Raw genomic sequence first — 18174 nt, 5'->3', positions numbered from 1 at the left:
TTGTTCTTGGGCAGCTAGAAGTGCCTGAGGAATGTCACACCTATCCCATGGGAGTGGGGGTGGGGATAGTTGCTAGCTTGTGTATGCCCTCAGCTTGCCTTTGGGTCCTTCATCATCAGGACCATTACTAACAGGAGAGCCCTCATGGTTCCTCACTCCTCCTGCCCAGTGTCTGGATGGAGCTTTGTGTGGGTTTATGTCCAAGATGTTCTCATTACCAATAATCAGGCATTAAGATGAACTATAACTGCACCAACTGAACTCATTAAAACTGGAAAGTTTTCATTTTACCTTGATAACTTTTAATTGACATATTTACATATCAAGAAAATCTAACATTGGCATAAAACACACAATTGAGTTATTCCTACACGTAGATAATTCACATAAGTGGAGATCCTTTGAAGCAGGAGTGAGTAAGGCTACAAGAGTTAGTAGCAGCTGAAGTGTCACCCCTGTGAGTCCAGTGGTTCCAGGGAAGGAGTGGCCACCTGGGACTCAAGTCAAGAAGTTACCTGGGGAGTCACACAGCCCTGGTCTAGGGACATACCCGGCCCAATGCTCTCTCCCCAAAAGGTGCCAGGGAATAACCTCCCCATCCTCCCTTGCCTGTGTTCACTCCCCTGCCCTTTTGACATCACCATTGGATGGATCCAACCTGAGGCCAGGGACAAGGCAGCCTTTGCATTTGCCAGGCACTGAGGTAGGCATCTGGGTTGCAGAACAGAATAAAATTTGAGGAGCTCACATTTAGAAGTGGACACAAAGAAGGAGGCATCAAAGAATACCACACAGTTTCCTGTCTATAGGTCCTGGGGAGCTTAACCCAGATAATCTTCCTGAAGGCTATAAAATGTGAGCCCAGGATAACAGGCCAGACTTGTCCAGGCTAATGGGTTCCCTTGGGATGAGAGACAGTGTGGGTAGAAGGATGTGCAATGTGAGGTGGCTGGAGCCTTAAGCCTGCATGGGAAGGACCCCTAAAGGTGTTGCAGAGCCAGCTGGCCATGTGTATCAAGCATGAGGAAGTAAGGAGCTCACACGGGATGTGCCCAGGAGAATGCAGTGTTCAGATGCACACACTGAAAGGTTGCTTTGGTGACTGTGTGAGAAATGGATAAGAGGGACCAAGGCTGGTGGCATGCTGGCCAGCAAGGGGTGTGTTGCAGGCTCTAAGCACAGAAATGTGGAAGCCTAAATTAGGGTAGTGAGGTACAGAGGGAGCAAGAAGGAGGTGGATTCAAGAAATATCCAGTGAGGAGAGAAAAATTAAGGTTTGGTGTTTGAGTGGGTGTAAAAATGAGGGAGGAGGGGGCAAGAAGGACACCCAAGGATGCTGGTCATGGTGACCAGGGTGAAGGTGGACCACTATCTGGGATGGAGCAGACAGGAGGGCCCAAGTGCTGGAGGTGATGTGACCTAGGGAGGAAGGGAGAGAGCTGCAGGCTGCTGTCCAAGGTTCCTGAACTCTCATGCTACTGCCTGTGACCCTGGACAAGTACACCAGCAGCAAGTATACTTTGCACCTCTGTGTTTGAACCAATGGATTGCTATTTGTTGCTGGTCCTGTTAGCACCTTCACATGCTGGGAGGAACGAGGACTGACGTGCAAGACCCATTACTAACAGCCAGTGCTGGCAGGGAGACATTACAATTCCTGAGAAAGAGCAGCCAGGCAGGTTGTTAATTAGCTAAACTCTGCCATTTCCCAAGGAACCTGCATGTGGTGCTTCCCAGTGCACAGGACATTCTCACCAAACAGCTATCTCATCATCACATTGTACTTTGGGGCAGTTTTGATTTAGAAGAGATTGGTTTGATGAGTCAGGATGCCGGGAGACTTGAACCAGAAAAGCTTTCCTCAGAGGCTCAGATGAAATGTTAAAGGATGTGTCAGTGTGCTCAGGGTCACCATAGACCAGGCAGCTTAAACAATAGAAATAAATTTGTTTGTTTGTTTGTTTTTAGAGCAAGCAAGCATGCGCAAGCAAGGGGAGGGGCAGAGGGAGAGGGAGAGAAAATTTTAAGCAGGTACCATGTCCAGCATGAAGCCGAACATGGCGCTCAACCTTAGGACCCTGAGATCATGACCTGAGCCACCCAGGCACCCCAACAACAGAAATTTATTATCTCACATTTCTGAAGGCTGGAAACCTGAGAGCAGAGTATCAGTAGGATTGGTTTCTCCTGAAGCCTTTCTCATTGGCTTGCAGAAGGCTGTCTTCTCCCTGTCTTCATGTGGTTTTAACCTCTATGTTTGTCTATCTCTGTGTCCAAATTTCTCTTTATAAGGACACCAGTCATGGGGTTAGAGCCCATCCGTATGATCTTTTTTGAACTTAATTACCTTTTTAAAGACTCTGTGTCCAAATGTGGTCACATTCTATGGTACTGGGGGTTAGGGCTTCAACAAATGAATTACAGGGTAGGGAGCTTACATCAACCCATACCAAAGAAGTGGGTATTGAGGACAACATTATGGGGTGTGTCTTCCTGGAATCAGGCCTCATAGCTGCTTGGCCTTGGGCCTGTTTTGCCTTTGGAGAGTATTTTTCCTCTCAAAAGACCAAGACAGGGATATAGTCTTCCTTCCCCTTGTTCTTCAGCTATCCTTCTGGAGTTTGGCCTGCCTTCCTCCCGCTTCTAATGCAACGCCCGTTCACTCAAGAAAGGCCATTCATGTCTGTGCACTGCCTGTCCTTGTGGCTGTAATCTTCACAGGCCTGTGCACCTGCTGGTAACGAGTTCTGTTCTGGCTTGGTCTGATAAGAAAGCACAGTATTGCTGGGGCACCTGGGTGGCTCAGTCGGTTGAGTGGCTGACTCTTGATATCAGCTCAGGTCATGACCTCATGGTTTGTGAGATTGAGCCCCTCATTGGGGTTTGAGATTCTTGAGATTCTGCTTGACATGCTCTTTCCCACCCTGTCTCTCTCCCTCCCCTGCTCACATTCCCTTTCTCTCTCTGTCCTCCTCTACTTGCACGTGAACCTGTGCTCTCTTCCAAAATAAGTAAACATTAAAAAAATTAAGCAAAAAAAGAAAGTGCAGTGCTGCTAAAAAGTGTGTCATATCAAAGAAGGCTTAATATAAAATGTTTTTTCTTGTTTTTATTGAGTTTGTCTCTTATTTTGTGTAAGCATGATGGAAACTTTGATTGAAACTGTTTTTTACTACTCTCCCTCAGAAACCGTGTCCATCTCCAGCTGTTACCAAAAGAACTGTGGCCATAGGTATCTTTCATTCCAGAGGTGGGAATGGTGTTTTATATGTACCATCTTATGTATACTGAGGTCTTGATGCATTATCCAACAGTGAGGTTTTCAGTCTTGAATCTTTTTTAAAGCAAAACCTCATTCTGTCCTGGAACTGCCAAATGGGGGCATAGACACACTGTTGTTTGAATACCCCACTGTGTTCCTTTGCATACCTTCTGCAGAAACACTGATGCTGTATCAATTAAGTAACAGGCTTGTGGAAAATGCATCCCCCTAGCATGCATTTTGGCCTTGTCTTTATGATTTAGCCTGTCTTTTCACCAGAAAATATATTCATTTCCTTGTTGAGAAGAACATGGGTTGTGTCTCAGATTGAATGGCAGCCCTGGCCTATCATTCCAGTGACCAAGGTCTAGATGTGGTAGGAAGTATGGTTTCCCCAGAAACCTTGTATTCTTCCTCTGACCTCGTACCTCCTCGTACCAACTCTATTCTCATGTCAGTGGCACTGTGCTAAGAATTGGTGTGAGGGAAAACACCTTCAGGTGTACTTGGTGAGCTTCAAGAACCACAGAGGAGTTTGGGCTATCCATGTGTGGGAGGGGGAGGCTGTCTACTGATGATGTGAGAAGGTAGCTTTTCTGAAGTCCCCTTTGGAGGCACTGCCTGGTGTAGGCTGGACCCCTACTCTAGTTTCAGAAGCCTCCAAGGCCTCCCCTTGTTCTTCAGACTCCAGGACCATATCTGTCCCACTGTGATCCTAGCATGGGGTGCTCTGGCTGCATGGATGACGAGAGGCCATCCGTAGTGGATCAAGAGGATAAGTTTGAAAACCAGTGGCTTATACTTAGACTGTCTCTCTGAATCAAAACAACAGGGAAACCCATAAAATGGAATGTACCACATTTAAAATTTAATATATTAATGTTTTTAATAACTGTATTACTTTTTATAAGAAAAAAAGGATATAGAAAATGTTGCTGAAACCAATACCATTCCCTTTTCTAAATTTGTCACATTTCTATACACCAATAATGAAGCAACAGAAAGAGAAATTAAGGAATCCATCCCATTTACAATTACACCAAAAACAATAAGATACTTAGGGATAAACCTAACGAAAGAGGTGAAAGACCTATACACTAAAAATTATAAAACACTTGTGAAAGAAATTGAAGGAGTACATGGGTGGTTCAGTTGGTTAAGTGTCTGACTCTTGATTTTAGATCAGGATAATTTCATGGTTCTTGGGATCAAGCCCTGCTTTGGGCTCTGTGCTGACAATGTGGAGTCTTCTTGGTATTCTCTCTCCTGCTTTCTGCCCCTCCCCTGCTTGTGCTCTCACATGTTCTCTCCCTCTCCCTCCCCCCACCCTCTCTCTCAAAATAAATAAGTAAATAAATAAATAAATAAACATTAAAAAAACAAATTGGGGCACCTGGGTGGCTCAGTCACTTAAGTGTCTGACTCCTGGTTTTGGCTCAGGTCTCACGGTTTATGAGTTTGAGGCCTGCATCAGGCTCTGCACTGTCAGTGCTTGGGATTCTCTCTCTCCTTCTCTGTGCCCCTCCCCTGCTCATGCTCACTCTCTCTCTCTCTCAAAATAAATAAAACTTAAAAAAAAAAAGTGACAATGACACAAAGAAATGGAAAGATATTCCATACTCATGGACTGGAAGAACAAATATTGTTAAAATGTCTATACTACCCAAAGCAATCTACACGTTTAATGCAATCCCTATCAAAATACCAACAACATTTTTTGCAGAGCTAGAACAATCAATCCTAACATTTTTATGGAACCACAAAAGATTCCAAATAGCCAAAGAAATCTTGAAAAAGAAAAGTAAAGCTGGAGGCATCACCATTCTGGACTTCCAAGTTATATGACAAAGCTATAGTGATCAAGACAGTATGGCTCTGGCACAAAAGCAGACACATAGATCAATGGAACAGAATACAAAACCCAGAAATGAATCTGTAACTGTATGGTCAATTAATCTTTGACAAAGCAGGAAATAATATCCAATGGAATACAGTGAAGACAGTGGAATGGAATCCAATGAAGACAGTGTCTTCAACTAATGGTGTTGGGAAAACTAAACAGCAAAATGCAGAAGAATGAAACTGGACCACTTTCTTACACCATACACAAAAAGTAAATTCAAAATGGATGCAAGACCTAAATGTGAGACAGGAAGACATTAAAATCCTAGTGGAGAATACAGGCACTAACCTTCTTGACATCAACTGTAGAAACTTCTTACTAGATATGTCTTCTGAGGCAAGGGGAAGAAAGCAAAAATAAACTATTGGGACCTCATAAAGATAAAAATCTTCTGCACAGCAAAGGAAACAGTCAACAAAACTAAAAGGCAGCCTTTGGAATGGGAGAAGATATTTGAAAATGACATATCTGATAAAGGGTTAGTGTCCAAAGTACATAAGAACTTATAAAACTCAACACCCAAAAAACAAATAATCCAATTAAAAAATGGGTAGAAGACATTAAGAAACCATTTTCTAAAGAAGACGTACAGGTGGCCAACAGACACATGAAAAGATGCTCAACATCACTGATTATCAGAGAAATACGAATTAAAACTACAATGGGATATCACCTCAACACCTGTCAGAATGGCTACAATCAGCAGCATAAGAAACAAGTGTTGGTGAGGATGTGGGGAAAAGGGAACATTCCTGCACTAGTGGTGGGAATGCAAACTGGTGCAGCCAATGTGGAAAACAGTATGGAGGTTCCTCAAAAAGTTAAAAACAGAAATATCCTACAATTCAGCAATTGTACTACTAAGTATTTACCCAAAGAATACAAAAATACTAATCCAAAGGGATGTATGCACCCCAGTGTTTATAGCAGCATTATCTTACAATAGCCACACTACGGGAACAGCCCACATGTCTGTCAATTGATTAATGGATAAAGAATAGAGTATATATATAATGAAATATTACTCATCTGTAAAAAAATAATGAAATATTGCCATTTGCAGTGACATGGATGGAGCTAGAGAGTATTATCATAAATAAAATATGTCAGAGAAAGACAAGTAACTTATGATTTGACTCGTGTAGAATTTAAGAAACAAAACAAATGAACATGGGGGGAAAACAGAAAGAGAGGCAAACTAAGAAACAGACTCATAACTGTAGGAACAAACTGATGGTCACCAGAGGGCAGGAGCCTCGGGAGATGGGCCAAACAGGTGATGGGGATTAAGGGGTGCACTTGTGATGAGCATTGGTATTGTAGGGAATTTTTGAATCACTATATTGTACACCTGAAACTAAGATTATACTCTTTGTTAACTGTAATTTAAATAAAATCTCAAAGAAAAAGAAGGATTTGTGTATTTGTGACAACACAAGGTACTGATGAGGAGCAGTGTTCTCTATGATGAGCAGGAAGTGGGCAGACCACCTGGCAGCCTTCCCTGGCCAACTTCTAACTAGGCCTCACTGCTCCCAGGTCTGCCCTCTCTAGCTGTGGTCTATCCTTGTGATGAAAATAGGCCTGCAGTGCTGACACCAATTCTGACCTGTGGGGTTTTCCTACACATCAAGCAATCCTGTGACACCACCTGGAGATAGTGTCAGTTCCCACAGGTTAAGGGCTCAGGCCCACAAGACTTCCTCACTTCAGATGCCAGTTACAAGTCCAAGTTGTTACTTGTCCTTCTGACTGATGTGCTATAAAGCAGAGGTTCCCACAATCCCCTTCTCAGGTTTAGTTAATTTGCTAGAGCATGTCACAGAACTCAGAAGACAATTTCCTTACTGTTTACCAGTTCATTATAAAACAATATCATAAAGGATACAAATGAACAGCCAGATGGAGGAGATGCATAGAGCAAGGTATGTGTAAAGGGGTGCAGAGCTTCCATGCCCTGTCTGAGCACCCTGCTCTTCCAGCACCTCCATGTGTTCGCCACCCCAGAAGCTCTCCAAACCCCAACTATTGGGATGTTCCAGAGGCTTCATCACATAGGCATCATCAGTGATTAACTTAATTTCTAGCCCCTGTCCACTCTAGAGAATGGGCGGTAAGGTTGAAAACTCTAAGCTTCTAATCATGGCCTGGTCTTTCTGGTGACTAAACCCCATCCAGGAGTCCACCCAGACTGGCTTCATTAGAACAAAAGACACTGGTATCACCCAGAAAGTTAAAAGGGATTTCGTATCCTATGCCAGGAAAAACTGGAGTCAGAGACCAAATATAAGAACAAAAGATACTGCTAATGCTCTTACCACTTAGGAAATTACAAGAGTTTTAGGTGCCCTATGCTGGGAACTGGAGTCAAGACTAAGTACTAGAAGAAAAGATCCTCCCAGCACCCCTATTTTCCAGGATTTTAGGAGTCCTGCCCAGTTACTAGTGAGCACCAGCTCCCTCTTGGCTCTTGCAGAGATCCACTGAGACAAGCCACCCACTCTTGGAGTTCCCCATGCCCCTTCCCAGACCAGCGTCTAGGCCTTCCTTCCCCAAGGTAGTGCTTCTTGGGACATGAGGTGCTTGGAAGCATCCATGTGATGCATGCTACCTTTTCCTCAACAGTATACATGACAATGGGAAAAAGGCCGGGCTGTATAAAGAAAACCTGCTGTTGCGAGGATGCACCATCAGAAACACGGAAGCTGTTGTTGGCATGGTCATCTATGCAGGTAGGCGTGGCTGTGGTACAGGTAGTCTGTGACAGTGCTGGCTTGCCGCCTCTGCTGTACGTTGTTGAATGTTGCTCCTTGTTCTTTCTTTTTTTTCCTGATTATAAAAGCAGCATGTATCTATTGTAAAAATTTAGAAAACCAGAAAAAGAGAAGCAAAATTTCTGCTAGTATCTTAACCAAAGTGTTCTCTCAGCATTTTAGCTTATTTATTTCCATTGTTTCTCCATGGTGGTTACATATTTAAGATGAATTTTATACCCTGCTTTTTCGACTGAGCCTAGCCTGTAAGTATGATTGGATGGCAGCACTGTACTTCAGTTCACCAGTCAGGGAGCTCCACACTTCACTGTTGGGCATTGATTTACCATGCCCCTCATGCTCCCCTGCAGGACATGAAACCAAGGCTCTGCTGAACAACAGCGGGCCGCGCTACAAGCGCAGCCAACTTGAGAGGCAGATGAACTGCGACGTGCTCTGGTGTGTCCTCCTCCTCGTTTGTATGTCTCTGTTTTCTGCGGTCGGTAAGTCTCCTTCATGGGTCATGAATAAGAGGGCACTGCTGGACAGCCTCCAGGGAGCCTGGTGGGCTACTGACGACTCATTCTGATCCAGAACTCTAAAGTTAAAACACACATTTGTCATCCACTTAGACTGAAGGGCCATTTGTATCAACATGGGCCATGTTAGAGATGCCTAGATGAAAGATCTTGATAAAATGATACTATTTTCCAAACTTGCAGCTTCTTGGATGGAAGAATGGTTTAATCACACCAGTAGTAATGATTCTGGTAGAAGAAGCAGTAGTAACCTGGTGATAAACTGAGAATGATATATCAGGAGATGCACAAATGCTACTAATGAGAACTCCATGAGAAGAGGGAAAAAAAAGTATTTGGGTGCTAAGAAGGGGTTAGCAGTTAGATTGCACACAGGCTGTGGTACTCTCCAGCCTTCGATGGCCTTCAGACCTGGCATGCTGCCTTTACCTCTGGGTAAATGGTCTTCACCACATCCCCTGCCCCCATCATGAAGCAGACAGGTGTGACGTGGTCGTGGAGCTCAGTGGTAAAAGACATAGGTGTATGGGACATGAAAGGGATTTCTGTTATCAGATGGGTGTGTGACCCACTTAATGAAATATGTGCATTGCCTTTGGCTTCTGGGAGTCTATGACATGTGCATTTTGAATCTGTAGCAAAGGTTAGTAATGGGAAGCATCCAGGGCCAAATGGCAAGACTGATGTTTTCTGAGGCACATGTTGGGAAAATCTTCTTGGGGATTTCCCATTGATAGCTTCCAGCGCATATCCAGTTTCTGCCTTATGACCATTTGCTTTTCAGTACCAGCAATAGGAAATGCCTGATATGAGGAAGAGTCTAAGAACCAGTGCTTCCCAGCAGTCTGCTTGTTGGTGCCACCAGTACTGGTCATGTGTTTTTGCTGTCTTACATGGCAAGGCAGACTAATGAGGCCAAATGTGCCTGTGTCAAGTCTTGAAGTTTTGCTTTCATTTGCAGTAGCAATGTTTTATTTTAACATTTAGATGTATGATGTTTCTTTTTGAACATTGCTATAGGACATGGACTGTGGGTATGGCGGTATCAAGAGAAGAAATCATTATTTGATGTCCCTGAGTCTGATGGCAGCTCTTTATCCCCAGTCACAGCTGCAGTTTACTCATTTTTGACAATGATAATAGTTCTGCAGGTAACAGTACTAAGTACCATATGATAATTGCTTTATTTATCTGGTAAGAATTTAAAGTCATCTTACTCTGCTGATAATTTCCTTATAAATTTTGCATCTGGGAGGACCACAAATATACCTGCCTAATGTATTACATCTTACTTACTTTTCCACCTAATTTTTCTATGGGGTCTTTTTGGGTGCTTTTCAAGTTAACTTTCTCCTTTGCTATTCCTCAAATTCTTAAGCTTTGGGGGGTTGGTTTTTGATCATTGTGTTTTATTTTTCCATTCAATTACTTCTTAAAAACCCAAAATTATTATTTTGGAATAATTTTAAGAGTTATAGACAAGTTACAAACAAGAGTACAGAGAGTTTCCATATGTCCCCTTACCCAGAGTCCCCTAATGTGAACATATTATATTACCATGGTGCATTGTCTAAAACAAGAAACTAACTTTGGTACTTTGCCATGAACTAAATCTTAGGCATCATATTCTACTAGTCTTTGTACTAATGTGCTTTTATCTGTTCCAGGATTCAATTCAGGATATCACATTGCATTTTGCAGCATTGGTTTTTATTATCATTATTACTGTTACCATTAGTATTATTAGTTCACATGCCTCGTGAGCAGCTCCTCGTCACTAATTAAGAGTCTATGCCCAAAAGGCCTGTTTAAGAGTGGGGAAGGGACAGTGAGTATCATCCTAGGAACGCAAAGTGAACAGAGGTCATTTGCTTAGCCTTTGCCTACGAGAGGAGCTCTGCTGTCTTTTATCACATGTGCTTCATAGAATGGAAACAGACTTATTTAACTTCCCAAATTAGTCTTTTAGTCTGGTTAGTTCAATACTGTTACTCAAAAAAATGTCTTTTAAACATTGATTTCATGAAGATTATTTTTAAATTGTCAAAGTGTAACTGTGAATATTCTCCTCAAAGCCTTCTTCCCTTTGCTCTATATCGTACAAGATCACAGAAATTGTCCCTCAACACAACCAGCCTCTGGAAAGACTGTCTCTTCTGAACTGTGGGGTTGTGTCCATGGGATGGGCAGCTCCTTGTTGCCAGGAGCCCTGGGAGAGCCTGGGGGCCAATTGCCACTTTGGTGCAAGGTGACTTTGCTTATAAGGACTCTGACTGTGCCTTGTGTTTTTTTTCTCTCTTTCTCTTCTTTCCTTTCATAGCTTCTCTCAAGCACAACTTAGTAATATGAAAATGCTTTCTTCTATCCAAGCCATGGTTACCATTCTTCCAGACATGATAGTGGATTTCTGCTCTGCAGTGACACCATAGGCTGTCCTAGTTTAAACTCTTTGCCAATCCTAATACTTTTTCATTACTGACTCTAAACCAACCTGGTTAAGCCCTTAAAGGTACAGTATAGTCCCTACTTACTTGTGGTTGTAGTCATTTGTCATTTGAATAGATTGGACTAGTTCTCATCTCCTTGTTCCTCACAGTTGTTCCTGTACGCCTTATGTCTTCTAGGTTTTGATCCCAATTTCCTTATATGTTTCCATTGAAATTGTTAAAGTATGCCAAGTCTACTTCATTAATCAGGATATAGAGTTGTACGATGAAGAAACGGACTCGCAGCTGCAGTGTCGAGCTCTCAACATCACCGAAGACTTAGGGCAGATACAGTATATCTTCTCAGATAAAACTGGCACTTTAACTGAGAATAAGATGGTTTTCCGAAGATGCACTGTGTCTGGCATAGAATATTCCCATGATGCAAATGGTGAGTCTTGAGGTAGGAACTCCTAGTCTGGGCTGGACAGGGAGCTGCTGTAGAAAAGCTGCATGCACATGTGCCTGTGTGCACATACATGCACACATGAACATGCACGCGCGCGCACACACACACACACACACACACACACACACACACAATAAGCTTCAGGGATTGCTGATTTTTGAGAGACTAAAACATAGGCTGTTAGAATAACCAGGAGACTGAAGCTTAGCAGCATTTATAGAAGCAAATAATGAATTCCATTTACTGACAGTGCCCTACTCACTGCAGTATCTTAGTGTGGTGGGCATCTGCTTAAACACTCATTTTTTGTCAGACAAGAGAACCAAGAAAGGCATTCTTGAGGAACTCACTAGTGAGGTATGTGGTCTCTTTGCCATGCCAAGAATGAAGAGATGTTTTTGTTGTCACCCATCGATCTTCTTGTTATTAACTAAAAATTCTCAGAAGGGCATTGGGCAATTCATGCTGTATTCTTCCCCTTAGAAAATGATGTTCATGGAAGCTGAAGAGAAATGTTACTCCTGTTTGAAGTTTACAGGATGTTACTCTTCCCACTTCTCCTTTCCTTATCCTTTGCTGCCTCTGTCCTCCCTGATCCCATAGAGAAGCTATCCACTTCATAAGTGGAGGGTGTGACTAGAACCAGCCACCCACCCGAGTCAGGAAGGGGCACCACAATAAGGGTCCCTGTGCCACAGTAGTGTTTGTGGAGCTGTGGCGCCTCTGAGAGGCACCATCAACTCTGCAACTAGGACTCCCTTTCCTTCCTATAACAGCATCTGAGAACATGAAAGAAGTCTTGCCACAGTAACAGAAGCAAATATAGTATAGGAGTCAGCACGTGGTCATCATTAGGAAACTTATTTATTGAGGGGATATGGTAGGAAAGATCTCAAGGAAGCATGGGATTTTTGTGAGTTTCATAAAACAATTATGATACCCACTAAGGCCCTTTATGTAAAATTAATCATATTAAACAGAAGACATAGGAACTTATACACTATGTTTAACTTTATTTGCCACCCAAAGTAAATGGTCAGTGACTGTGCCCACCTGTCCCTTTTCACTCTACCCTTCTGTAACTCCTCAGCCTAGTGCAGAAGAGCTCATTTGCCTGAAGGCAGAGTTCAGCCTAGTTGTAAAGGAACCAGAGACCCGGGTCTGAAGTCAGGTCAGAAGCAGCCTTTGAAGGCTGGACCTGAGGCTCTATGGGCAGAATCCCAACTAAGATTACAGAAAAATTTTGATAGTTGTTAGATGCTTGTTATAAAACTAAAGGTTGCATTGCCTCTGGAAGATACAGGAAAACATTTCTGGTGAAGACTAAAACAACCAGGCCTCTCCGTTGCATGTTTGAAAGAAATGCTATGATCAGTCATTGACATGCTCCTGGGGCCAAGAGCATCTTCAGCTGTTACTTTATGTGGTCTGACCTCACAGATCTCATTAGTAAAATGAATTCAGATGACTTTGACTTTGTATGATGAGCCCAGTTCACATATATCTGAACCAGCCATGGAGACTCTTGGTATGGCCCTCTGACCTTCTGTCCTGGTGACACAGTGTGCCTAGAATAAAGCATCACCTGCTCCTTGCCTTTATCTTCCCCAGGAACACTGAAGGCATTGCTCAGGCCACTGTTGGTCAGAAATTGCTGCATCACTGTAGACCACAGTCATATCAACAGTGGTCTGAAGGATGGCTACATTTAGGCTAACATCTGACTACTACTGCAGGAGCCTGGGATAGGCAGCTATATCCTTTGAGAGGTTGACACCAAGTTCCTAATGCACAAGCCTAGAAGCTTGACAGCACTGTGTCCAGGCTTTGTTCTTCCTTGATGTTCATTCACCACCAAACTGACTTATATCAGCAGGAGCAGGTGGGATGTGCAGGAGGAGATTTGCTTCTGGGGTGAGGAGCTCCCTCAGTGGGATCCTGGTGTTGGCAATTACTGAGTTTTGTGACCATAATTGACTTACCTTTCCTTATCTCTTTTTCTCATCCCGAAAGAAAAGTCTTAACTAAAGAAAGATATTAAATATAAGGCCACAGGCATTGGAGGGCTCCTCTTTGTCCCTTATGCAGGCCACATTGTGTTAAGATATTTTGTGCTCACACCCAGCACTGGACTTGCCCTCGAAGTTCTTAGCAATTGCTTGTTTTGAATGAGTAATCCTCATGAATAGCCTCCTTGCTCACCTATGATGAAATAAGCTGAACTAAAACTGGGCAAAGCCAGAAAAATGTGTTCAGAGCCATTCATTAGCAAGAAACAGAGCAGATGTACTTCATGTGATTCACCGAGTGGCTGGCCACATGGCCACAAGGATTTTTGCTGGGCAGTGCCCCACTAAGCATTCAAGTGTAACAGTGCAGTCAAGATCATCTAAAATGGATCTTTGCCGGTGGGTCTATACCCTGGTGACATTTGTCCACTCTATGCAATCCCACAAGGACTGTTAGCCTCCCTATTGGGTAGAGCTTCATCCTTACAAGGTGAATGCAGATAATACCCACCCCCTACCTGACCCTGGACAAGGAGAGCCCGTGGGAAAGCACCATCAATACAGACTGAAAACTATTATTTTTGTGTGATTGCAGGGCAGATGTTCAACTTGTGATCTGTCCTAACAGCCCTAGTGAGTCAGGTGGCCCCATGACCCTGGGATAAGGGCAAAGCCTGGAGCCTGGCTACACTGTGAGAGAGGCCTTCATTGCCCTGCCTTCGTCCCCACTGTTTGCTGCCCAAATCACATTCATCACACCTCACCTAGGGTCCACCTGAATAGAGGGGCTGTATGTGAATCTGTCTCTGTCCATACCTTACTTGTTTGTGGAGCTCAATGGCCACTGTGCCAAAATGCACAGGATCTTTGCTTTGGCATCACATTGACCTGGGTGTCCTCTCCACCCTCCTGAATCCTGTGTACTTAGCAAGGTCCTTAAGTTTTCTGAGACTCAGTCTTCTCATCTGTGCAGCGGGGTGGAGAATATCAACCTCATGAGGTTGACTGTAGGTGCACATAAAGCCTCCATCTCTCAGTGGAAACTTTTATTAAATGTGGCCTTGCCTTTGGGAAAGTAAGGGTGGTGAGTGCTCTGAATCAGTTTCATTTTCCTAGCCTCCCCATGATGTGTTACCCTGTGTGCCTTTCCCTACAGCCCAGCGTCTGGCCAGGTACCAGGAGGCAGACTCAGAGGAGGAAGAGGCAGTGCCCAGAGGGGGCTCGCTGCCTCAGCGCAGCAGCATTGGGAGCCATCAGAGCATTCGCATCATGCACAGGAGCCAGAGCACCAAGTCACATCGGCGCACAGGCAGCCGGGCCGAGGCCAAGCGGGCCAGCATGCTGTCCAAGCACACAGCTTTCAGCAGCCCTATGGTGAGTCCCACTCAGAGGACAGCAGCTACCCATGCTGGGACAACACCACCTTTCCTTGCCCTGTCATTTCCCTCCATTCATCAGAAGTATCTGTATGTAATAATACAAATGAGCTGTTGCTGGGGGGTTAGCTCTGTTCAGTTAACAGAACTTGTGTGGCCAACACTTTCTTCACCCTACATTGCTGGATCTTTTCTAAAACACTGACATGGCCCCTTTTTCATGGCCTCTAAGGCCGGGGAATTGTTGGTGAACTACTCAGATCAGTGATGGAGAGGAAGTCTGTCCTACCAAATGAAATGAATAAAACATCAGAGCAAGATGACAACTGTGAAAAAGAAGACAGATGGGAAAAAAAAAGTTTTAAGTAGATGAGCCCGAATCCAATAAACTTCTTTCTCCATTGCCTTGCCCCAACATTTATGGACCATTCTCATCAGGCAGGGAAATTTCCAGAAGTGAATGAGTGATAGCCTTTAAAAGATCCTTTCACTTCTAAAATGTTTTAAGAACAGAGAGGAAGAATCCATTTTGATCACTCTGTGTTGGCCTCATTCTTCTGTGCCCTTTGAAACCTATATAGGCTGCCATTTAAATTGTGGTTGCTGATTGGTGGTTTTATACAGGGCACTTGGGAGTCGGGCCCTACCACCTGGCAGGAGGAGCACTGTGTTGAAAACAAGCTTTTCTGACATTGATGTAACAATATGGGTCCAAGGGTATTTGAAATATTCAAACTTTCTGACCTAGGAATTTAGTGATTCAGTCAAAAATTTCTGTGCATAGAAGTTTATCAATGAAAAAAATATGTATTCAGTGATAAAAGAATGGCCAAATGAATTATAGTATGTCTATTTCTAAGTTGTTAAAAGTTGTATTTTCAAATGATTCTTAAAAGCCTGGAAAAGATCAGACTGCAGTTAGCCCTTGACCAACACAGGTTTGAACTGTGCTGGTCCACTTACATGCAAAATTTAAAAAAAAAGAAATATAGTGCAGTACTGTAATTGTATTTTCCTTATGATTTTCATATTTTATTTTTGCTAACTTACTTTATTGTAAGAATACAGTATATAATACATATAAAATTCAAAATATGGTGTTAGTCCATTGTTCATGTTATCAGTATGGCTTCTGGTCAGTAGTAGGCTAATTTTGGGAGTGTCAGAAGTTATACATGGACTTTTCGATTGCATGGGGGGGTCAGCACCCCAACCCCCTGCATTGTTCAGGGGTCAACTGTGTATAACGTTTTGGGGAACATGAAACTGCCAATTTATGTATATTTTTTTTATTGAGGTATAATTGACATATAATGTGTAAATTTAAGGTGGGAAATGCAAATCAAAACCATAATAAGATATCATTTCACACCTGTTAGAATGGTTATCATCAAAAAGACCAGAGATAAGAAGTGTCAGCAAGGATATAGGGAAAAGGGAACCCTCATTCATGCACTATTGGTGAGAATGTAAACTGGTGCAGCCACTAGGGAACACAGTATGGAGTTTCCTTAAAAGCTTATAAATAGAATTACTGTATGATCCAGCAATCCCACTTCTGGGTTTATATCAAAAGAAAATGTATAAAATATTTTATTATATATATAAGGTAAGTGTCTAGAAAAAAGACTGGAAGGAAACAGAAGCACGTGTTTCAAAAAGTGTGTATGTGAGGTGGTGCGATGCAGATTTGTTCCATTTTCCCTTCTCTTTTTCAAATTTTTCTGAGTCAGATATGCTATAATAATCTATATTCTTAGCTGTATTATTTTTTAATGACAACATATATATGTTCTATATAAGAATATATACATTTCATTTCACATATAATGGATATTATATTCTTACACAATTTAAAATTATGCGTAAGTCATCACTATAAAATGGCATATGTAGATGAGTCAGATGAAGGGGCCTTTACAACTTAGAATAAAATCAAGGTGCCTTAAATAGTCAAGCACCAGGATGCTTGGCAGGTCACTGGGTCATACTCACCCCTAAGCCTCCATTTTCTTGCAGGAGAAAGACATTACACCTGACCCAAAGCTGTTTGAGAAGGTGAGTGAATGTGACAGGTGTTTGGCCATCGCAAGGCACCAGGAATACCCACTGGCCCACCTCTCACCAGAGCTCTCTGATGTGTTTGACTTTTTCATCGCACTCACCATCTGCAACACAGTAGTAGTCACATCCCCGGATCAACCACGACAAAAGGCAAGTTCTAGAGTCTCCCTGTGAAGCTGATACCTTTGACCTTCAGCATGGCCCCACTGTTGTCAGTCTACCCTTTCCAACAGGACTATTTACACTACCTCTCTCAGGTTTAAGGGGATATATCAGGGGGCTTTATATGGGACAAGCCAGCTCACTGGTTCTGTGGTGCCATTCCTAGGCTACCAGAGGCAGGTGAGGGGTTTGGGTCCAAGTAAGAGAGGACAACTTCCTCCCATGATGGGTGGGGCACATAACAGCCTGGCCTGGAGTGAGGCTGCCCTACACTACCTACACAGAATTTCAGGGCTCCAAATTCTCAGAGAAGAGTGCACAAGACAGGCTTGGGCCCCAGACAAATCACCTGGACTTGAATCCTGACTTTATCACTCAGCTGAGTGGCTTTGGATGAGCCTTCCCCTCCTGTGCCTTATGTGACATGAGGCCAGTGGTGAGGGTTAGGGAAAGGGCTCAGAGTAGGGCTTGGCACACAATAAATGTATTTGATGTTAACAAAGGCTTTTAACATCATCTTTCAAGGAGAAGTGGTCAAGAATCGATGGGAAGTTACTTAAGATGGTGGAAACATAGCAGTAATCCAAGTTGGTTTTTGTTTGGGTTAATAATAAGATTCTTAAAGTTTCATGTGCAAAAAGATCCTCTCTAACCCAGGTGCTTCTGAGAAAGTCCTCTAAGTGGGCCGGATGTATGCTTGTATAGGGTGCACCTAAGGATGGATGTGCATAATGTAGCAAGGCAACTTTAAATGGGTAAAAATAAAAGTGTTCTAGGGCTAGATGCATGCCATAGACCTGCCTCTCAATCCCCTACCCTCCCAGACCCCTTTCCCTCCTCCTGGGTTAGCCCTTTTACCAGGTTCCACTGATGGCGCCATTGGTGTGTGATGTGGCCTGAACAAGAGGTCTCTGCTGTCTCTTGGCAGCAGCCTATCTGGCAGTAATGCAGCACCCCCTGTGCCCTTGCTTCTGCGACACTGGCCTGCAAAAGCCCCAGTGGGCCTGGTAGATCCAGAGCGGACAAGATCCCACCACTCAGAGACCACAGGGTTGCACCATCTGCCTTAGTCAGGAGGTGTTTTCTGCTGCAGCTCACCTCTTAGCTGCCTCAGCATCCCTCATCTGGCCTTTGGGTTCTTCCACCACCTAGTATTCAGCCCCTCTGGCATGCATCCCTGCATTCTAGTAGAACCTGTCTGACAAACTCAG

At 43.4% G+C, this 18174-nt stretch overlaps 1 protein-coding gene across 3 annotated transcripts in view; it reads left to right on the top strand.

The window, feature by feature from the left end:
- Positions 1–18174, top strand: part of ATP10A (ATPase phospholipid transporting 10A (putative)) — a 179162-nt gene that overhangs the window by 132704 nt on the left and 28284 nt on the right. For all 3 annotated transcript variants that reach the window (XM_042941264.1, XM_042941263.1, XM_042941265.1), the window contains exons 5-10: positions 7791–7897; positions 8290–8421; positions 9478–9608; positions 11082–11334; positions 14518–14735; positions 16757–16951. In XM_042941264.1, the coding sequence (XP_042797198.1) occupies positions 7791–7897; positions 8290–8421; positions 9478–9608; positions 11082–11334; positions 14518–14735; positions 16757–16951 (1036 nt within the window). The remainder of the gene's footprint in view (positions 1–7790; positions 7898–8289; positions 8422–9477; positions 9609–11081; positions 11335–14517; positions 14736–16756; positions 16952–18174) is intronic.

Source organism: Panthera leo, chromosome B3 (assembly GCF_018350215.1).
Source record: "Panthera leo isolate Ple1 chromosome B3, P.leo_Ple1_pat1.1, whole genome shotgun sequence".
Lineage (NCBI taxonomy): Eukaryota > Metazoa > Chordata > Mammalia > Carnivora > Felidae > Panthera > Panthera leo.
Note: the sequence above shows the minus strand (reverse complement) of the source record. Positions and strands in the feature narration are given on the sequence as shown.